The sequence below is a fragment of the Aspergillus nomiae genome (assembly GCF_001204775.2).
Source record: "Aspergillus nomiae NRRL 13137 chromosome Unknown contig00055, whole genome shotgun sequence".
In the NCBI taxonomy this organism is placed as follows: Eukaryota; Fungi; Ascomycota; class Eurotiomycetes; order Eurotiales; family Aspergillaceae; genus Aspergillus; species Aspergillus nomiae.
Genome location: NW_015378110.1, coordinates 78,899 through 100,713, shown reverse-complemented (window position 1 = coordinate 100,713; position 21,815 = coordinate 78,899). Strand labels below are relative to the sequence as shown.

General features: G+C 50.3%; 7 protein-coding genes across 7 annotated transcripts; 3 read left to right on the top strand and 4 right to left on the bottom strand.

Moving 5' to 3' along the window:
• Window positions 1-337: 337 nt before the first annotated feature.
• ANOM_003605 (glycogen [starch] synthase) lies at window positions 338-2,942 on the bottom strand. The gene is made up of 4 exons (XM_015548862.1): window positions 2,360-2,942; window positions 939-2,301; window positions 677-872; window positions 338-610 (listed from the first exon to the last, which is right to left on the bottom strand). Exons 1-4 carry the CDS (start codon window positions 2,822-2,824, stop codon window positions 490-492), a joined length of 2,145 nt encoding a protein of 714 aa, XP_015409263.1. The 5' UTR covers window positions 2,825-2,942; the 3' UTR covers window positions 338-489.
• A 1,649-nt stretch (window positions 2,943-4,591) lies between these two features.
• ANOM_003604 (zinc-binding alcohol dehydrogenase family protein) lies at window positions 4,592-5,578 on the bottom strand (the record flags this gene model as incomplete). Its single annotated transcript, XM_015548861.1, has 1 exon — window positions 4,592-5,578. One exon carries the CDS (start codon window positions 5,576-5,578, stop codon window positions 4,592-4,594), a length of 987 nt encoding a protein of 328 aa, XP_015409262.1.
• A 1,455-nt stretch (window positions 5,579-7,033) lies between these two features.
• ANOM_003603 (vacuolar protein sorting-associated protein 54) lies at window positions 7,034-10,531 on the bottom strand (the record flags this gene model as incomplete). Its single annotated transcript, XM_015548860.1, has 4 exons — window positions 7,034-7,358; window positions 7,411-9,320; window positions 9,389-10,263; window positions 10,312-10,531. The coding sequence occupies 4 exons, from the start codon at window positions 10,529-10,531 to the stop codon at window positions 7,166-7,168; spliced, it is 3,198 nt and encodes a 1,065-aa protein (XP_015409269.1). The 3' UTR covers window positions 7,034-7,165.
• Window positions 10,532-11,056: 525 nt separating this feature from the next.
• ANOM_003602 (MCM DNA helicase complex subunit MCM5) lies at window positions 11,057-13,407 on the top strand (the record flags this gene model as incomplete). Its single annotated transcript, XM_015548859.1, has 5 exons — window positions 11,057-11,210; window positions 11,264-11,390; window positions 11,452-12,364; window positions 12,406-12,853; window positions 12,915-13,407. The coding sequence occupies exons 1-5, from the start codon at window positions 11,074-11,076 to the stop codon at window positions 13,405-13,407; spliced, it is 2,118 nt and encodes a 705-aa protein (XP_015409268.1). The 5' UTR covers window positions 11,057-11,073.
• Window positions 13,408-13,724: 317 nt separating this feature from the next.
• Window positions 13,725-14,843, bottom strand: ANOM_003601 (ribonuclease H family protein; the record flags this gene model as incomplete). Its single annotated transcript, XM_015548858.1, has 1 exon — window positions 13,725-14,843. One exon carries the CDS (start codon window positions 14,841-14,843, stop codon window positions 13,725-13,727), a length of 1,119 nt encoding a protein of 372 aa, XP_015409267.1.
• Window positions 14,844-16,907: 2,064 nt separating this feature from the next.
• ANOM_003600 (ribokinase) lies at window positions 16,908-18,011 on the top strand (the record flags this gene model as incomplete). The annotated part of the gene is made up of 1 exon (XM_015548857.1): window positions 16,908-18,011. The coding sequence occupies one exon, from the start codon at window positions 16,908-16,910 to the stop codon at window positions 18,009-18,011; it is 1,104 nt and encodes a 367-aa protein (XP_015409266.1).
• A 2,479-nt stretch (window positions 18,012-20,490) lies between these two features.
• Window positions 20,491-21,617, top strand: ANOM_003599 (uncharacterized protein; the record flags this gene model as incomplete). The annotated part of the gene is made up of 2 exons (XM_015548856.1): window positions 20,491-20,605; window positions 20,659-21,617. 2 exons carry the CDS (start codon window positions 20,491-20,493, stop codon window positions 21,615-21,617), a joined length of 1,074 nt encoding a protein of 357 aa, XP_015409251.1.
• Window positions 21,618-21,815: the final 198 nt, after the last annotated feature.

Sequence of the window (21,815 nt, the reverse complement as noted above, 5' to 3'; positions counted from 1 at the left end):
GGTTCAACGGGAGTGGGCTACTACTACTTCCTGGAGCACGGTGGTCCGGACAATCCTGATGGGGCCCGTGTTGTAGTGGGACTACGATCAACGCCTCACTGGCCTCTCAACAACCCTTACGATATGATGTCAGCCAATTGCGTAAAAAGAATTTACGGCGTCTCGCACATCATGCAATGAATTTATCCACGCTGGTAAAAAAGACAATCCCGATGCTGGTAAGCTCACACAAGAACAAAACGACATGGATGCAACAGTACAAACAAAGTATGAAGACGTGAAGCTGTATCCAGGGAGCCTTAACAGTCCTGGGCCCGGAAGGGTCACTCTGTTTCTCTCCAAAGAATATCAATAAACATGCACTTGAAGTAAGTAAGAATGACAAATGTAGAAAGCTATGGCACAGGAGCACACAATGAAAGGGGGTCGAAATCGTATTCTGAACGGAACGCTGGGCAGTAAATCTCCAGGAAGGCATGCGCCTGTCAATCAATTCCCACCATTGACTGATATCCGGTCGAGCGGCGACGCGGGCCGATCGGATGTCTTTTTCGTTCGTAGTGTCAGTGGGAAGTATTGGTCGTCTGGTTCATCATCTTCGGTTGTACCACTGGATAGCGAATTAGCACCGCGTTTGCCCAAATGTGTCTATAATGTAGCCAAGAGGATAACTTACGGCAGCCGCCATGCAATATAGTCCTCGGTACTCAGTCCTTCTTTGACTTCTTGCAGGGACGCAAAATCGCCAGGGGTCATCATCCCCGAGCGATCCTTTGGTGACCCAGGCACAGACAACGGGCGTGAGATCTTCTGTTCTGTTCCTCCAATAATATCATAGAAGTCGTCACCGCTGCCAAATGAAGATGGGTAGGCTGAAGATCGTGAGCCATGCGTTAGTGAACAATATGGAATCTACATGGAGGTTGGAGCAAACGTACCTCTCCGGAGAGCCAGCTGCCGAGCTTTGACATACTCTAATCCCATACGTTTCCAGTCCAACAGATCGCTCAACCGCTCAGTGCGGTTGCGTTGATTGATCCGTTGGCGACGACTCTTCAAAGCAAAGTTGAACATGAAATCAGTAAGCTGATTGACGGAATCGTCAACACCCTTCATTCGGCGATCCACTATATAAATACCGTAGTCGGATGAGTTTTCGATTAACTCCTCCATATAACAACCGAAACCGGACAGGTTGGTGGTGATGCTGGGGACACCCATCACAGTGCATTCAGCGGGTGTGTAACCCCAAGGCTCATAGTACGACGGGAAGACTCCAAGATGCGTACCGCGGACAAAGTCATCATAATCGAGCGGCAGCACGGGGTTCGAAGAGTTGAGAAACTCTGGGTGAAAGACTACCTTAACGCGGTCGGTTGGATCGTTGAACAGCTGGACACGACGTATCTGGTTCAAAATTGGATCTTCATGGTCATTAATCATGTTGTGAGTGACGATCGGGGGCAAGGAGTGCCTCTTCATGGCAAACAACCTGCGTCGCAGCAGCACGCGATCTTGACTGGCCATGAGGTCCTTCTCGTCGGGCATGTTGTCGCCTTCCCTCCACGCCAGGCAACGCTCATACATTCGCTTTCCAATGCCTTTTTCAATCATCTCGATCGTATCACGTAGGGACTTGACCACAGCTTGTCCCTTGAGAGCTTCGACCGTCAGAGACGTGGTCTTGGCTGGCATAATGATGAAAGCAACTATGGTAGTTTTGGAGCCGCTGGCTTTTAGACGATGGTTCAGGCGAGCCAAACTTTCGATGAACATATCAACGCCCTTGTTCCGGAATTCATAGCGTCCCGCCGTGAAAAGGTAGAGTGTATTGTCTAGGTCGAAATCGTTCTGTCCATAGAAATGGCCCCGAACGAAGTCATTGATCTTCTCTTTCGACTGCGAGTGTAGATTCTGGAATTCATGCACTGCGGAGAATTTCTTGACATTGAGTCCATTCGGTAGAACTCCATCTGGCTTTCTTTTGAGGAGATGTTCGCTTTCGAACGCGGTGATATGGGAGACGGTGGTGAAGACGTCTGCCGTGTGCGCCGCGGCTCGCTCAATGCAGTATCGGTGATAGATGCCACGCTTGCCAGCCTCTGCATCCACATCGAAGTGCTGTAGGTGGTTATAAAAGTCCACCGATCCCGCACAGAGATAGCGACCGAGCAAGGTTGCATGAGTGGTAAAGATTGTGGTGAGATCCATATGTCGCTTCTTGGTCAGCGGCAGGGCTACCCCAGCAAGCCATTCGTGGAAATGGGCGACCACCGCAACCCGTCTTTCATGAGCGATGAACTAGTTACTTTCATTAGCGGACTTCACATCAATCAATCGTATAGTCTGTCAAACGTACTTCACCCAGGAACCATGCGACCAGGTATCCAAAGACAATCGCTTCATTGGTTTCGGTATCCGCCGCCGGCGATGGGATCCCCGCCGTGTTCCATAGGTCCCCTTTCCACTCGTCCAGGAACTTATATCCCGTTCCTGTGTCGATCAAAAGCACTCGGGGAGCGCCTTCAATCAGCCAGCGACCGTAGATCACGTCGATGCCACGCTCTTTCATCGAATTGATCGTCTCGATCATACGGGGATTGGACGGCGTCAATTCTTCCACCTCCACCGCTGCCGAGGCACGGTTCAAGGGTCCGATCAGCGTGTATCGCTCGCCATATTCGGCGGTCGTTACGGGAGCTTTGGACTTGAGGACGGAGTAAATTCCACCCACTCTATTTGCCACCTCCGTCGCAATTTCGAAAAGCATATGGTTGCGGACATCCCGCTTGGGGGGTTCCGCGCCAGTTTCCTCGCTGGCCATTGTGATTCCTTGCGAGCGCTATCCGGGCGAGGTAAAGGTATAGGCACTTGAGAGGGAACGAGGGACAACGAGCCTGAGTAAAAATGAAAAAAGACGGAGATTTAACAAAGGAAGCAAGATACAGAAAGAAGAAAGAGATCGAGAGCCGATGCCGTCCAAGCTAAAGCTCGCCCGGCTAGCTTCCTCGCACAGGTCTTTATCCTCCCTCCGGTCACAGAGGAGGTACGTGCGGGGGATAAAAAGCTGAATGGGGGTGGCGGGGAAAGCCTAAGCTCGAACTGAGCGGAAGGTTGGCAGGGCCCAGGCTAGTGAGGTACCTAAGCTGTTAGTATAAATAAGGTACAGAACAAGGTAGTAGCAGACACTAAAAAGCTAGGAACGGATCCAGTGGAACCTGTTTCCCTTTGGAAAGGGCACCTTGAGTAGAGAAGAAAGGGGAATTTTTTTTGTCTTTTTTCTTGTTCTTTTCCTTCTAGGCCTTTTTTCAGTAGAACAAATTCATGAAACCAGAGAGAAATGAAAAAAGAAGGAAAGAGGGCAGTTCCGTCTAAACAGAGCTACTGCCGTGGCACGGACTCGTGCTCATTATAGTATTTGCTCCTAACGGGGCGAGACTGGGTCAGCGAATGGTAACCCCGGTCAACCCCAAGATCATCCGACCAGATGATGATGCTCGTCATTCCATCTCGTGCAGCAATTGAGAACTGGTTTTGTTTGTGCCGCAGTATGCCCTTTTTTTTAAATAAAAAAAATACCTCTCTCTCCCGTCTATTTTTATGGTACATGTTGTACTGACTGACTCGAGTCTGTCAGTGTCCACCTCCGTTTGCAATCATCAGAAGGATAGTAACGATATACATCACTCAAGACAGTCTAGCTCTCAACCATGGAATCAGACGAGCATATCTACCAGACAATTTGACTTAGTACTACATATTAGTCGATCCAGCAAGGAATCTCCTTATCTTTAATTCTTTCTCCCCTTCGCAAGAATTCCCCCACTTCTTCATTCCGAATCCGGGGAACCCCAGGTAAAGCATTACGTCATGGCTCACCGGCTGCTGCATGAGAGGTAGCCTCGCTCTGATTGGTCGAGGGTCATGTGCACTGGGCCGTCGGTTCAAGTGGAATCCATGGTTCTTTTCCAGGTTCTTCCTTCTTTACAACCATATGCGGGATGCCCTGGTGGTAATTTCTTTATTTGCAGTCGGGAAACCAAAATGTGGCAACGGGCATTTTCTGGACACCGTCACGGTGGGATTAATTAGTTCCTCGGACCCCCATCCCGAGTCTCGGGTTCGACTTCTAGGCACACCGAAGCCCGTATACCCCCGACTTACCTTACTACAATCTACTTAGTACTCGGTCCCCACCCAACCACCGTGCACCTCAGAGACCGCTCCAGACCTCACCCCCTCAACAATCTCAGGAAAATATCGCAAACTGTGTATAATTGCTTAGCATCTGCAATGCTACCTTCATATCGTCAATTTACAATCAGCCTGAGTTCGAGGATTGTCGGAATGCCGGGATACACGGCGTGATGTTGTGTCACAATGGCTATCGATCGGCGATAAATGGAGTCGCCTACTGAACGCCATTAGACGCCTTGACATGGTCAGCCCTGTTCAGATCAGACAATGTTTCTTCAACCACCCCTGGCTCTGGCCGGTTTCGGGCCAACTACTTCGTCCATTTTAAGATCAAGCCAACGGTCATTAGATATGTGGACAAGCTGCTCAGTAAAATCCAGAGGGCGCAATGGGGCTATGGAATCACGACAATCTTCCCTCCCACCTCACTGTCTTCCATACACTGATGAGCCTCCACAATGTCCTCCATTTTAAATACGCGTCCCACCCGGATCTGGAGCTCCCCCTTCTCAACCATCTTGACCAGTTCTTTCAGAGGCGTTCTCATGAAGTCTTCATCCCCTCCAGAATATGCCGTCAATTTCGACTCGCTTGGAATCAATTCCATAGGATTGACTTTCTCCAAGTGCCACTCGTTCCCCAAAATCCCTGTCATAGAAACAATGCCTCCCTTCTTCACGCAACGCAGAGAGTCAGCCAATGTGGCCGTTCCCACAAGCTCAAGCACCTTGTCGAAATATTGGCCCGATGTTTCGGCAATCTGTTGAGAAATGGCCCCGTTATCAATCCACACCTCGTCCACTCCATAATCCCGTAATAACGCCTCCCTTTCCTTGCTCCTGGTCGTCGACGCCACAAACGCGCCATGTTTCTTAGCAATGGCCGCTGCCGCCAGGCCCACCGAGGACGTTCCACCACGAATCAACAACCTATCTTTGGGTCTCAAGGTGAGTGACCTGATTAATGAACCCCAAGCCGTCTGCAGCATCTCTGGCAGCGCCCCCAGCACGTCCCAAGGCAGCTTCGTCTTCAGTATCTGTACCTGCTTTGCCGGTACACATGTGTACTCGGCATATCCCCCATCGAAGGCTCGGCCCATCCCGCCCATGGCTGTGGCCACGGTAGCTCCGAGCAGAAACCTATCTTCTAGTCCTGGGGCGGCGTCGACTATACCCACGGCTTCAATGCCGAGAATGCGGGGAAACTGAACCGCAGAACCAGAGTGACCCTGTCGAGTAAACATCTCGGAGCGATTAAGTCCGAATGCCTTGACTTTGATCCGGACTTGTCCAGGACCGGGTTGGGGGATGGGATATTGTATAACTTTAAGGACGTCAGGAGGTCCAGCCGTATGTGCGACTGCTGCTCGCATAGTAGACATGATACTCAACCTCCGTAAGTATACTTCAAATCAGTAAGAAGAGTAGTTATCATCAAATAAAAATAAAATCAACCAGTCAATGAAATCAACAGTTTACTCAAGTCAAATCGGACTATTCACTCGGAAGCAACACAGGCAACACAGTACGCAACAAGAGAAAAGATATATCACAACACCACGATAAGCCCCAACAAAAACCAACAAATCAATCTTAACAATCAAACTCCCTCGACCCCCCTCGAACAAACATACCAAACTCCCCTCACATACAACACCATCCTCACCAACATCAGTTTGTGCTGTTTGCACTGTTTGCCCCATCACAAACAGCCAAGACTAGTACCTAAGTATGTATGTACCTGGACACCAACAACCACCCCCAAATATCCCAGAACTATAAAATAAACGCATTAAAATCCATAAATACACAAACAACCCTACCTGCCAACCCATCCCAACCGGCCGAGGCCGCGCAACCTAGATGAAGTCATACCCGTCTCCACAATGACTTCACAATGCTGTCACCAAGCCCGTTCTTGGCGGGCTGTCGATGTTATCATAGAGAGGGCTAGATGCGAAGCACGACATATAAAGGAGTTCAGATTCTACTGTTGAAGTTAACATTCAGATCAACAATTACAAAACTAACTAAGTGCATATATCGCCATACACATCTTATCTCAATCCTTATCCAATCCTTTCAAAGGTATGTCCTTTTACACCATCTATACTTCAAAAACCCGCAAACCTAACAACGTCAAATAGCACCAACCCCCTACAAATTAAAAGAACCCAAAATGCCCCGCGGCGCAGAATACGACGACGGCGTCCCCCACAGCGACAACGCTGTCAAAGCAGGCCAGACGAAGGTCCACGGCGCCGGTGACTCTGTATGTGCCCGTTCTTATCTCCAATTTAGTTCAATCCCTCTTTCATCCGCCGATAGAAGTGAGTATCTCAAGCTAATGGTTTCTGATATGCAGAACGCCCAAATGGGCCGCGTGTTTAGAACCGCCGAGTTCCCTGAGGCTGCTAGGGAGCTTTCCGGCAACGCAACGAGCTTTGGCGGCAGTGCTGGCCACTCGAGCGGAAAGGGAGGTCATGAGCCGAAGTCTTTGGGAGAGCATAAGGGCCTGGGTGCTCATAAGGATTGAATGAGGTTATGAATTTTCATTTTTGCTTCTTTTTCTCTGGGAGTTGGATTGCGGGTTGAATAAACCGTTTGTATGATACGGTCTTGGGCTTCTGCTACGGTACAGGGGCTTGTGTTTATTATCTATCTATCATTATAGATTTAATGATATGTGAAGATGATTTCTCTAGCTTATTCTTCTTTTTCTTTTGGGTGGTTGTAAGAAGTTGGTAAGTGAATGTCTTGATTAAGTCTATATAAAAGGATATAAATCGGATGCTGTGCTATCCGGGGAAATAAACAAGTATTTAGAAAGGGTAAACACCGCTAAATCGCTGTACAATTCTTTGGCCTTAACATGATGGTATCTCAGGTACACCCTAGCGAGAAGAATGTATACAATGTGTTCGTCAAGGCCGAGACATCCGTAAACCTCACATCTCTATCACCATGGTTTATGCTTGGGGACTCTTCTTGCCGTTGCTTGTATCGGAGGGGCTGTTTGTGTTGACTTCATTCGAGCCGTTCTCCTTGGCCTCGGCGGTTGGGGTCTTTCGTTTCACCAGCTCCAGAAGACGCTCTCCTAAGTCTCCAAAGCCGTCTATTTTGCTGAGCTTCGATTGGAAGTACTCCGCATCCCGTTGTAACCTACCCGATGTTAGATGTTTGCTTGTATGCTCTGAAAAGGATCTTTTCTTACCTTTGCTTTCCTTGCTCGGTATGAATGGTCACCTCATCGAATGCTTTGGTCCACTGTTCCCGATAGCTGTTGAACACGGGATCCATGATCATTGACACGGTCATATCTGGTAGATGTTTGCTCAGAACGCGATGCAGTGTGCCGGTCTCCTTTGCAAGGGTCTCCATGTACGGATTAACCGTACTAGATCCTGAGGCATCCCAATCGACCTTCTTCATGGCATTTACGTGCACAGAAGACCGCCCGCTCATGATGTCAACCAACTTCTCGTGGATACCGGATTGGTGCTCCTGGTACAGCCTCTTCACCTTGTCGAACTCGCCCATCAATGGACTAGAAGGTGAGTGGCGCCGGACAAATTCCCGGATGTAAGGTACTAGCGCGATGATGAAGCTCAAAGCCTGCGAGGACAACGCGAGATGCTTCGTAGTGATGTTTTTCAGACCGGCGCTACGTGTGGCTCCGGCACCAAGGATCAGTTGAGAGGAGCGAGAATTGAATAACTTCAGCGACTCCAAAAGACCCGGTGCAATATCCTGGATCATGCTGGGGATGTTGGCCATAAGGTACTGGAATTCTTCTATGCTCCTCATCATGGCCACCGCGGACTGCGAGAGAATGTACTTCTGCTCATCAATCACCGCCGACCGCACCTTGTCTTTTCCGGCTCCGTTGGTCGTACTTTCCGACGTAATACCTTCAGCTTTATCTTGAGGCAGCCAAATCTTCGAGGCATCCACCCAAGCCTCGATGTCCTTAGTACTAGCATCGAGAATCCGGCTCAGAATCGTATTTTCTGTCTCCCCGAAGTCCCTTGCATCCCATCGGTCCGCGTCCATGACTTCAACAACACGATGTCGCTGTTTATCGCCAAATCTGGCGATGTAATCACGGATCTGATTGCCTACAAGAGTTTTCAGAGCAGTGCCACTTCTACCCGAAATTGCTTCGCACTCATCCGCAAAGAGTCGGTTGAGGGTAAAATATTTCAAGAATTCCTCCTTGGGCAAATGAGAGGTCTGCTCGGACCGAACTTTCAGGACTTTGTTCACCTGCGACTGGGCAATATCAACCGCCTGACCGAGGAGACTAGACATGTCTAGAACTTGTAAAATTTCGTCTTGAGCCATCATTGTTGCCGCTGGTTGCGAGCTTGCCGCTAACAGGGCTGCATTATCCATGTTAGGTGAACGGGGACTCCTTGGAGATTTCAGAACAGAGCTATTCCCTAATCCACTAGCAAGATCAAGAAGGACCTTGACCTGGACACTAAGCCTCCGTAAGGACTCACTGATGCCGGTATATACGCGGGCGAGCATTGCGTACGCATCTTCTGCGTCTAAAGCACGCAGGTTCCGAGCAAGAATCGATGACTTCTCTTGCTGACTGAGCTGCGAGGATCGATGAGTGGACACGGACACCATTGACTCATTATCATCATCGCTCGAGCTAGGCATGTGTTTGCGAATCAAACTCTTCATCTCTCGTAACACTGCCGTCTTGAAGGAAGTCGCTGCTGCGGTTGTATGGTGTGCCCGTGCAAGGCCTGTCAGTTGCGTGTGCAGTCTCGATCTCAGCTGGTCATCGAAGGTCATATACGCCGGGGAAACAGTAACGCCTGAGCGTTGCACTCCACGCTGTCGCTGAAATGAAGAGCCCCAGCGCTGAAGCGTCACTTCCAAGGGTACATTTTCCACATGTTGTCTCAAGTCTCCAAGAAGATCATTCAAAAAGCGGGACTCATATCCCATGCCAATTCCAGTCCTTAACTGGGATAAGTCGTCTGACGCACCTTCAAGGGCTTTGAGCCTCCTCAAATCGATAGCTTTTCTCGGATGCTCCTGCGGATCTACGCCCGCCGGGCTACCAGACACAGTTTCTCCGGCCATCAATCTCTCCACCTCTTCAAGCTATCCGCAGCCTCTTCAATATCTCCATTTTCAACCAGTTCCTCACACCGAGAAACTGACTGGACTACTTCTCGCAGTTGGGATATAGCATCTGCTAGCAACCGGACATTTTCCCTCCGACGCCGTAGATTAACGATCTTCAAGCCACCTAGGGCCATTTCACGGTCAATCTTCTGGAGGTCTTTCCGCAGCACTTGAATCCGCTTTACAGAATCAGCAGCCTCCGAATGCAGCTCACGGAGTGAGCCGAGTGCAGTGAAGAATGACTTGGATGCCGTTGAGATTGATGAAATCAGATGGATTTCCACCGTATCCATATACCAGGAAAGCTTTTCTTGCAATATGGCATTTGTAGCAAGTGCCTTTCTTCCCGTTGGTGATGGTCCGACAACGGCTCCGTTTTCAAATCTACCGTCCTTGCCCGGTGTCTTCGGCGGGGTAACAACTTCAGACTTCTCTGATACCACATCGAATGTCCGCGGGTTCTCGAGATGAAAGTCGTCATCAAAATATACCTGAGGGATAGTAGAAAGAGGCGTCACTGCATGTCCTCGACCCCGACCAGACGACCGTCTCCGCCCGCGAGTATCGAAAGGCGAGCTCGCACGGGAATTGACCGATAGGGTTGAGGGCCGCCGCTCCGCAGACCATTGTGACGACAAGAACTCATTATCATCTGGCTTAGGCGAGGCCTTCCCTCCGTCCCGTGCCAGCTGCGATTCCTGATCACCAGCACTTTCTTTTGCCTGTTGGAACACGTCGTACAAGGACCCAACCTGCGATAGGTACGGGTCAAATACGTTGGCATCCACACGCGGGATATTTGTCAGGGTAACCGGAGGGATGTCGCGGGAGCTTGGCGGCTTATATCCACTAGACGGTACAGCGGTATGGGGTACAAGACCGGTGCGGACAATCGGAGGTTGAAGGAGGGTAGAGATGGCTGGGTGAATTAGCGTGCCAGCAATTGACGTAACGGGTCATAACGTACCATTCTGCCCTGACTCTGCTATTGATCCATGCCGATTTGAGGAGTCGAGAATCCCTCCAATGCTCACGATTGAGCTTGCAGTTGACCCTCGTCTCAGGGGGTATCTCTGGGGCGGAACGCGGGGGGATTCGAGCTGATTGAGTGAATACTGAGATAGCGAAGGTGTGGATGCACCTGAAGCTAAGCTGTCGATCGACTTCCGCGGGCTCGCAGAGGACATCTCGTGATGCCAAGTTGTTGGCGACTCCGACGGCCACCGTACTATGCTAGACGTCGTTATCTCAACATGACAAGAGGACAACTGTAGAATAGTCCAGGTGGGACCAGGAGCAAGCGTTCCTCCAATGAATTCCCGCTGTCACGATTTTGATACCCGAGCGAGACTTCTAACAGGAGTCGCTTAACGTGCAACGTCACCAAATGCGCAAGCACAAAGCATAAGTCATCCAACCTTAGGAAGCGTGCTTTCGGGACCTCAGCATGACAGCCGGCCCAATCGAGTAAGGCTCCAGGCCCCCAAGAGGGGGTCTAGTCCCAGTTTGGAGGAAACGGGGCTACTATTTTTCCGCACTTCTGGGGGCGAAGCGCCCACTATCTGTATGCCTAAGGCCAAAACCACTTAACGCGTGTAGCAGACGCGACGCGCACCATGCGTGTCCATGCAAAAGTTATTTGCTCCTCCTTCGGTGGTAATAGTCAACAATCCACACATTGCCCCCTCGCTCGCCCTCAACCCACCCCTCCCCAATTGCTGTCTTCATCATGGACAGGCGTACACCTTATAGTCTGAGTGTTCTTGCTGCTAGCACAGATGGTGCAGAAGAGTCCCGCACACAAATTCAGCAGAGGCTACGAGATTTTGTTTTGGAATTCCAGTTGGATAATGCGTTTATTTATCGGTATGCCGCCATGACAACCGACAAGTCTGTTGCGAAATTGACTTAATATACAGAGACCAACTTCGGCAAAATGTGCTCGTGAAGCAATACTACTGTGACATTGATATTGCCCACTTGGTCTCTTATAATGAAGAGCTGGCGTACAAGCTCACCACTGAACCTGCAGACATCATCCCCCTTGTGAGTAATCCAACTATTGGGCATCGATCAGGCTGGTTCTAACCACCACTCCTATATTCAGTTCGAGAACGCTCTCCAGCAATGCACCCAGAGAATCGTTTACCCCTCTCAAAGGGACATAGTGCTTCCATCCCATCAGCTCCTACTTCACTCGTCTGCAGCACATATCTCCATCCGTGATCTTAATGCGACAAATATCTCCCATCTTGTCCGCATTCCTGGTATTGTGATCGGTGCTTCGACGATCTCATCGAAAGCAACAGTTGTTCACATCCGCTGCAAGAACTGCGACCATAGCGAAAACATTCGAGTCGAAGGCGGATTCTCCGGTCTCTCGTTGCCCCGGAGATGCGGCCGCCAGCAGCAACCTGGCGATGCCCCTGGTGAACAGTGCCCTCTAGATCCTTACGTCGTTTCTCACGAGAAATGTCAATTCGTCGATCAGCAAGTTCTCAAGCTCCAGGAAGCGCCCGACCAGGTCCCAGTGGGTGAGCTGCCCAGACATGTTCTCGTTTCAGCAGACCGCTATCTGGCAAATCGCGTTGTGCCTGGTTCCCGCTGCACAGTCATGGGTATCTTCTCCATCTATCAATCCAAAGGCGCCAAGAAGGATGGTGCCCCTGCCATTCGTAACCCTTATATGAGGGCGGTAGGCATCAGCACTGATCTGGACCAAACCGTCAAGGGTAGTGCCATTTTCTCGGAAGAGGAGGAGCAGGAATTCCTAGAGCTCAGCCGTCGACCTGATCTATATGATGCCCTCGCCAGGAGCATTGCTCCCTCGATCTATGGCAACTTTGATATCAAAAAGGCTATTGTCTGCCTGCTCATGGGTGGTTCGAAGAAGATTCTTCCCGACGGCATGAAACTGCGTGGAGATATCAACGTGATGCTTCTTGGTGATCCCGGTACAGCCAAGTCTCAGCTGCTTAAATTCACAGAGAAGGTGTCACCGATCGCCATCTATACTTCCGGTAAAGGTTCATCTGCAGCTGGTCTGACAGCGTCAGTACAGCGAGACCAAGCGACCCGCGAGTCTATCTCGAAGGTGGTGCAATGGTTCTTGCGGACGGTGGTGTTGTGTGTATTGATGAATTCGACAAGATGAGAGATGAAGACCGTGTCGCCATCCACGAAGCTATGGAACAGCAGACCATTTCGATTGCCAAAGCCGGTATTACCACCATCCTCAATTCCAGAACCTCAGTTTTGGCCGCCGCAAACCCTATCTTCGGTCGGTACGATGACCTGAAAACTCCTGGCGAGAACATTGATTTCCAAACAACCATTCTGTCTCGTTTCGATATGATTTTTATTGTCCGTGATGACCACGACCGCAACCGTGACGAAAGCATCGCACGTCACGTCATGGGCGTACACATGGGTGGCCGAGGTGTTGAAGAGCAAGTTGAGGCCGAGATTCCGCTGGACAAGATGAAGCGTTATATCAGCTATTGCCGCACGTGAGTTCCGGCCATCTCACTACTTAAAATTTTTAGAGCATCACTAACATATCGCTTACAGTCGTTGCGCCCCTCGCCTATCCCCTGAAGCCGCAGAGAAACTCTCGTCTCATTTCGTCTCTATTAGAAAACAGGTTCACCGCGCAGAGCTCGACGCCAACGCACGTTCTTCTATCCCTATCACAGTCCGTCAACTGGAGGCCATCGTCCGTATCACCGAGTCCCTTGCCAAGCTCAGCTTGTCGCCGATTGCTACGGAGGCACACGTCGACGAGGCCATCCGTCTCTTCCTGGCCTCAACCATGGACGCAATCACTCAGGGCGAGGGCCAGGGCAGCAAGGAGATGATGGAAGAGGTCAGCAAGATCGAAGACGAACTGAAGCGCAGACTTCCCATCGGCTGGAGCACCAGTCTCGCCACTCTCCGCCGCGAGTTCGTTGACGGACGAGGATACACGGAACAGGCTCTCAACCGGGCCTTGATGGTCTTGCAGCGCAGAGATACTGTTCGTATTCGCTCTGGCGGATCCCAGGTGTACCGTCACGGAGTATAGTTCTCTTTCATCTTTGTTAATTTGATGACTGATGCTCGCAATGGAGTGCGTATGGGCTATGGACAATAATGTTTTTTGACTACGAGGGAGCATGCATTACCTGATATCATGTCTTAATAGAAACTGGACTCGGGCACAGCGGTCGAACACGGTGTACGGCGTTGCATTTATTTTAAGATACACAGATCCACAGGTCGGAAATGAAGCCAACTTATCATAATTCCATCCGTTCCCAGTAACTCACGCCACGATATCCATCAACGCCCCGTAACAGAAGTGGTAGTGTAGCAAACGCACTCACTCCAGAGTTGTCCCTGTCACACAAGATCGCACTCATCAGCAAGCAGATGAAGAGTCTTCAAGAACCCCGAATCAACCAACTGAACTCCATCAGCACTAAACATCGCATCCCGCTGTTCGAGCAATTTAACATATCTTGCCGCCGCCTTAGACAGCACATCAGCCCGCTTATGCCCAGCAATACAAACTCCACAATGCGCCGGCACCCAATAAACCCTCACCTTAACCCCCAGATCAAACAGCTGCCTCGAAAGCCCACAAACATCCTTCGCGATCGCCCCAAACGCAGACCTATCAACCTCACCCTGGGACCACCAGTTCGCCCACCGCCGAATCATTCCCAACGCAGACATTGAATCCGAAAACACCGTAACCGCATGCTCCTCCACACCCTCCGCAACAGCGACCCTTTTCCCGATCCGTGCCAGTGCAAGTTTCAACGCCGCCCCAATGGCAAACAGCTCTGACATGTCCACCCGCTTCTCACCCTTAAGGTCTGAGATCGCATACCCCAAGTCCCTCCACTCCTCACCGTCCTGGGGGTCCTTGTATGCAATCGCCGCGCCGGCGGAGCCTTGGCACCCGCTTGCGTCGACCCAGAAATTGTGGAAGTGATACTTGCCCTCGGTTAGGGGGAGGGTGTGTGCATGCTGTGCAGTTGCGATTGCGTCTTCGTAATGCAGGGCGATGAGGTCGCCGTAAAAGCCATCCTCGAGCTGGTGGTGGTAGACTTTGTGGTTGGCGACTTTGCGGCGTTTGGATTGGAGTCGGAGTTCCTGTTTCAGGCTCTTTTGCTGCGCGGCCGTCAAGGGAGTGGTTGTTGGGGGTGTTTTTCTTTTGTTCACAGCTGATTTAGATGGTTCATATTCAGTGGTTGTGACAGTGCTGGTAGCATGCTCTGAGGGGTTGGATGTGAGAGTCTGTTCTTGTTCGCGGTGGTGGTTATCAGAGACTGCGACTGAGTGGTCGACGATATACTCGCGGAGGAAAGCTTTCAGAAGCTCCAGGGACAGCATCTTGGCTGTGGCTGGGTTTTTGTGCTTTTTGCGAATGCCTGAACAGTGTATCGTGAGCTGGCTGTTCTGTAGAACTCCTGTTGCGGATTCTCTATATGGGAGGGAGAGTATTCCGCACATGGTGTTTGTGCTGGAAATATTCTGTTACAGTCTTTCATTCACTGGCTGAGAGGTTTTCTGTGAGGCTGGTTGTTTGGCTGGTGAGTGAATGACAGTGAGAGATCGGGCGGCTCCCATGACCTTAGGATATATACGTAGGGTTTGAGTCAGGGGTTGCCTGAAATCACGGTCATCATTACATATCTAAACCAAGAGACTCTAAAGTCAATATATTATATAGCATATCATTGATTTAGACCAAGAAGCCGAGATAGCTGATCACTGGATTAAAGATCTACCTTGCAACAGTATATCTGTATTCTGTGATATTCATATTCTAGAACCTCACTTTTCATCCCAAAAACATCAATCAACCCCAGCACTACACCTAACACCACCGCGCTAACTTAACAAGACGCTATTCCTGCTTTGCCCCCTCAACGGGTTCCTCCCATGCCTGTCGTCGATCTGTGAACACCTCCTCATCAGGCCGAGAGATGACATCAAACAAAGAAGCCTTCACAATAGCCTTCCCCGGAAAGCTGGGCGTCTCTGTTATAATCGGACTATGCTTGTGCTCAGCCAACTGTGCTTCCAGCAAACAAAGAAGATGGGAGACCAACCTGCCGCAGTTTGAGCAGAATTTGCGCTACGACGTATCAGTATCTGTATGTTAGTGTCATGATCTAAATAAGTTCATAGAGGTAAGAAGAGAGGGTTGAAGAGACAGTCGCACCTGGATGTGATTTCCACTAACTGTGTTCGTATCTACGTACACTTTTAGACTGGACTGGGGGTCTTGGATTGCGATTTCCTCCTTGTGGAGGACGTAGTTTATAGAGGAGCCTGGCGTGTTATTCATATTAGTGGTTTAAACTGATGCTTTGGGTAGTAGAGGACTGACCACCTCCCGATCTACTGCAATTACGACTGTGGTTGAATCAGTATATGGACTTGACTAAATATAGGTAAATAGGACATACCAGTGGCAAACGAGTGAGCTTGGAGGTTGCTGTTCCAGCAGCACGCGGATACGTCCGCATATGCAGTGACCTTCATATGGCATTGTATATTATCAATATCTTAGGTTTTGTTTTCTGGACAGACAATTCTATGTTCGGGCGTGGGAGGTGAGGTTAAACCTAAGTCTTCATCTGGGCCGGCATTCGGCACCGCTGTATTATTAAATGCTCCAGTTGATGATGCAGAGTGGAGATAACGGAGTTAAATGAAGCTTGGGCCATGGCTCGAGGTGAGTTTACTTGGAATTGGGTCGTGGATTGGTTTCAATCAGGGAGTGTCTGAGGAGGGTCCTAATTGGGGGCCCTCGAGTTCATTTCCATAGTGCAGTGTAGCCACTTGCGTATGGCAACTGCAAGCGGAGGGCAAGTCCAGCCTACGGGCAAGTCTAACCTCACGGCAGGGGAATTGCAAATTGGTGCTATTTCGATTTTAATTGTCTGCAGTTCGAGAGAATTTGTGATCCTCTTTGCTTGTATCGCCTTCCAGGATAAAGAATTAGTATGACTGTCCTATAATAGATAGACAGGCCTATGATGGTCTATGTGGAGTAGACTGGTAGTCTTCATATATCGTTGGAGCTGGGATGTATAGGCTGTACAAGACTCACAGACATACTATTATGGTCAATTCTGTTCATCCTAGTCATACTCATGGGTTGTCCAATAGTTGCTGGAAAATACCCAAGCATTGCCGCTCCTAAGTCATCAGCTAAGGAATTGCCATCACAGCATCACTAAGGGCAATGGACGGTTGCAGTCGGAAGACCTCCCCACCGAACCCCGCGGCCCCGACGTCAACTCTTTCCATACCACGCTCACACTACAATACAACGTCGAGATCAATAAAATCTACGCCATTTCTTTAACGACCTACAGAACGCAGTAATTCTTAACAAGCAAGCGAGGCGGAACCAGCTTGCTGCAACAGAGTACGACATCCTACGGACAATTCCCCGCACCCCGCGATTTCCCCAAACCCTCCGACCTCTACGCGACGTCACAAATCGCCCGATTCAGCCATCATGGTCCCTACAATTCGCGTCGTCGGCTCTCTCACGCCGACATGGTGTCGGTGACACCTCGCTTTCCTGAAGCTGGTGAGACGATCACCTCCTCATCATACTTTATTAGCGCTGGAGGCAAGGGCGCGAACCAGGCGGTTGCCTGCGGGCGGCTGTCTCGTGCACGATCAGCCTCGTCTACGTCTTCGGGCAAGGGTTCCGTGAAAGTGGAGATGGTTGGTGCCGTCGGTGGATTGGACGGCCACTTCGATGCATTACTCAAGCCCACTCTCGAGAAATCCGGTGTCGATACGTCGCGAGTCAAGATCGTCAGTGATGCATATACGGGAGTAGCGGTGATCATTGTGGACTCGTCGGCTGGCGGGGAAAACCGCATTCTGTTCTCGCCTGGAGCGAATTATCAAGGGATGCAGCCTGAGCCGTCAGTGCTGGGAATGGCAATGGCAGCCCCTGTACCGGATGTGATTGTGATGCAGGGAGAGATTCCTGTTGAGAGTGTCATCGGGATACTCCGAGACATTGGGGCTTGGAAAGCTAAGAACAGAGCAGAGGGTAAGCGAGGTATTGAGGCCGGCCCTGATGTCATGTTTAACCCTGCGCCTGCTCCACCGGGAGGATTGCCGGAGGACGTGTACGCGGCGGTGGACCACTTTATCGTGAACGAGACGGAGGCCGAATTGATGACTCCACCGGCGGAGCAGTTGCTCAAGGTGGTTCCCGATGCGGAGGGACTGAGCGGTGACGACAAGGTGGCTCGGTATTTCCATCAGCTGGGCGTGACGTACGTCCTAATCACGTTGGGATCTAAGGGTCTCTGGTATAGTGCTACTGATGGCGGGACATCCGGGCCTGCGGACGGAGTCTACCGCTTTACCAATCAGATTCCCGCTGCTAAGGTCAGCCGGGTGCTGGATACCACTGCGGCGGGAGATACCTTTGTCGGCGCATACGCGGTCGCGGTGGCACGGTGGCGCGAACAACGACGTGCGGACGGCAAGGCCGGACAAGACTTAACAAGCGAGGAGAAGCCTGTTCGATATCAGAAGGTCATGGATGACGCCATGGGATGGGCGACACAGGCCTCCGCACGCTGCGTGGAGCGACAAGGAGCCATGGACAGCATTCCGTGGGAGGACGAGATCTAATCAGGAACGAAAGCGAAGAGAAAATGAAATGTACATTACTGCAGAACATCCAAGGGATTTATCATCGACGAGCTTAGTCGGTGCGATTGTCCACTCGTATTGGGAGGACCAGTATGCAGGAAACGGTAAAAGGGAAAAAAGTTGGAATGGAGCATTGTCGGAATTAAAATAGACAATAAAGCGCCTTCCCCGTTGACGACCATGGCGTCAAATATGTCTTAAAAGCCTCGAGGGCTGCGAGTTAAGCGTGAAGTATGGAATGTGCACGGGATAGCCTCCGCAGACTGTACCTCACGTCTGACAGGCGGTTGGCATTTCATTCCCGCAATGCCAGCCCAGAACCCTAACATCGTGCGCCATCGATTAATCTCGGCGCGTAAGTCGCATACATATCGCAGTCTCGAAGTTCCAAGGTCCTGGTCACCATGGAAAGACACACTGCGCGAACCCTCGCGGTGTTTCAAGGTAGCAACAGTGACAGCGATACACAGGCTGAGCAAAGCGCGCAGAGTCCCAAGAAACCTTAAATTGGAATTAGAGCCGGCCGATCGATTTCTACTTATAGAATGGGCGCTACGGTTAAGTTAATTAAAGTTACTTGCTTCTTCGGTTCGTACTCTGTATAACATGGTTTCCTTGTAACCGCCGTCGGGACGCGCATGAGGGAATTGGGTGGCGTCGTTCTTGAAACAGGGTTGGAATACGTGTTCGATGCTGGGGGACTATGAGAATATGATAGTACGCGACAAGACACAAGACTTGGTCAAGTTGCATGGTGAGCTTGAATCGAGGCCTTTAAGTTTCAGGGTCGTGATGCAGACGCGTTGCAGGGATGGTGCCATGATGGATTCCGTATAGTACGTACTTCGTGTACCGTCGGTATTGTATTAGGGCTGGTATCGAGATAAGCTCATGCTTTTTGAATTACCAATCTTGCAATTCCCATCACGATCCGATATTTATACCTCGGGTGATGACATCTCAAGGTTTTTTCACCAGGCTACTAACGCTGGTATACAGTATTATTGAACGCTAAATATTCCAGCCAGTGGATCTACGGTTATATAGGGAGTACAGTTATACTGCTATGGCTGGCTCAAGCCTTGTGTACTCATATATGTTGGCGGTTATACCTATAATCCCCTAGCTATTCAGTTATCTGCATAGTCTTTCTTTCTATTTACTCTTCTTGATTTAAGTTAGAAGTAGTTAGGAGGTACATTGTAGACATGTTGTAGATTACCCCCGTGCCTTGAAGGTGCAGTGCAACACGAAAGGTTAGCGTGTATTGGGTGGGGAAGTGAAAATTACCGCATTGCTGATTAGATCGGTAAGGTTACATGATTATCTACCATCGTCGATCTACATCGTGTACCACTGACTAGTGTGCCAATAACTCTGCCAATTGGGAGTCAATGACACAATCGTACTGAAAATCAACAGGATATCGTTGATTTCATGAGTTTTTATACTCGTCATCATTCTTCTCAACAGAGAGAGAACTCAGGGGAGTGGATGGTTCTACCTAACCTTGACCGTGTACCTGGTATGTACGACAGAATGGATGGAAAGCCGCGTACCCGGCCGACGGAACGAGGTTCAGAGGGTCTAGGTTCTATACATAAGCAGTACTACTTACGTAGAAGCTCTGGTGGGGTGAACTGAAGTGAGGGGATGAGCATTGAATTGTGCCTCGTGAGCCAATCCATACGCGCCTTGCAGCCTGACTGCCAAATCGAGACATAATCAAGCTGATGGCTGCGACACGTCTTCACGCGTTTTCGCCCCTCCCTGTCTTCACGAGATCCTACTCTGTACTTAAACTTACATGACTATTAGAATGCGAACTATAATTATACTTCGTGGGAGAGATAACGATGATTCAATATTCATTCCTCTTCGAGCCGTACATACTCTGAAACCACGCATCTGCATGTTTCGCGCTCCTCAATTGTCATTCTCATTCCAATATCCTGCCCTCCATTCTTAGCCATTCCCCTCCACTTCTCCTGCAGCCCTTACTGCCATAGCTTTATATCTTGTCTCGACTGCCACTGTTGTGACCGTTTCTTTTCATCCGTTCATCGCATCCCCCTCGTCGTGTTGTTGTTGTTGTGTAATATATCCATCTTGAACGTGTTTGTTGTGTTTTGCGAAAAGCTCGACACGACTACTCGAGAGACCCGTGGCCCTGTCCAATCCCTAGAGATTGTATACCTCATCTTTGGATCTTTCGCGATCGGTTCCAGTTGAACCGTTGGGTTGTGTTGATCGCGGTAGTACTACCGTACCGTACTAGACCGCCCGTCACCCCCACTTCCTCGACGCGACCAAAACAAATCCACACCCGCGCAGCCTCATCATACACTCAGCTCCACGGCAGTCTTCGCTTGCTGCCTGGTTGACTCCCTTTATTACTCCAGCCCTATTGCTCTGCATTGCAATTGTCTCAGTTCTCCCATCACTCGCGTCGAATAACATGGCCGCTCTCACAATGTCTCCCACGACCGTGCGCCAGCCCTTTGCGAGCTTGGATACACCGCGCATGCGACCCTTGCTCAAGGCAAAGATGAACCTTAAAAACCAACAAAATGGTATGTTTCTTGGATTATAGCTATGTACCAATACGTACTAACCTGATCACCAGGCACGATTCTGTCTGGCAAGAGGCAACCCCTCTCGGAGGTGGACACCGAGAACATCGACCCCACAACCTTGAAGTCCTCGACAAAACGCAAGCGTGGCGCGGATGAGGACGAGCATGAGCCTGTCAAGAATACTAGCAAGCCCTTGAAGTCCTCGCGGATCACGTTGACAACCGTGAAGTCCAATGCGGCTCCTCACATCCCAACCACGCCCCCCAAGGCATCCCTGTCTACCCCCAAATCCGCTCCCGCCCTTAAACCGGCGGGACGCTCCCCACAGGCCAAACCGTGCAAGCCATTCGCTCGTCGCTCGACCATTGCGAAGAGCCGTCCTGAGCCTGCAAGCAAAAAGAGTGTCCATCGTCCTTTTTCCCTTGCTGCAGCACTGGCAAGTGGCAAGCCAACGAGTCAACCGACCTCCAAGGCTCCCTCTGGCTGGTCTTTCGACATTTATGTAGATTCAGAGCAAGAGGAGATGACCAACCTCATGCAACACTCAACCTGTGTGCTAGATATCAGTGATGACGAAGGCAAGGGGGAATCGGCCACCCGAGGCAAGGAGAATATCCCTCCTGCCGAACTCGGAATCGACCTTCCTCGCTCTCGTCAACGGGAATCCCCCGCTGCTGCCGCCCGCAAATCCGTCATGATGGAAGAATCTCGTGCTCCCCTCGGCGACCTGATTGCCGCTGACTACTATGGCGAAGACTGCCACACTTTCTCTTATGCCGTCGTCTATGACGACGAGGAAACCGATGCCACGCCCGCCAAAAAAGCGCTTCTTCCCACTTTGCCTCGATCCTGCCCTCACAGCCGCAGCAAACTTTCCAGTGTCTCATCGATTTCATCATTACTTGAAGCGACCACGCCTGAGAAGCAGGTCAGGGACGCCAAGTCCGGACCATCAGAGGCGGAGGTTGAAGTCTGGGAGAGTGGAAGCGCTGTGGATGAGTCTACCTAAGGCACAAAGAAGCCGATTCAGTCGGCTTTGTGATTATAATTCCATTGATCATTCTTTTTGGTACGGCATTCAGTGAAACTTGGAGTTGAGGCTTTAGCACTTGGATTTTCTTTGCATTGTTTTATTCGATACCCTTTTGGATTACTTTCCTTTTTTTTGTCCATATTATTATCTCAGGTCTTGATGACCAGCCGGCTG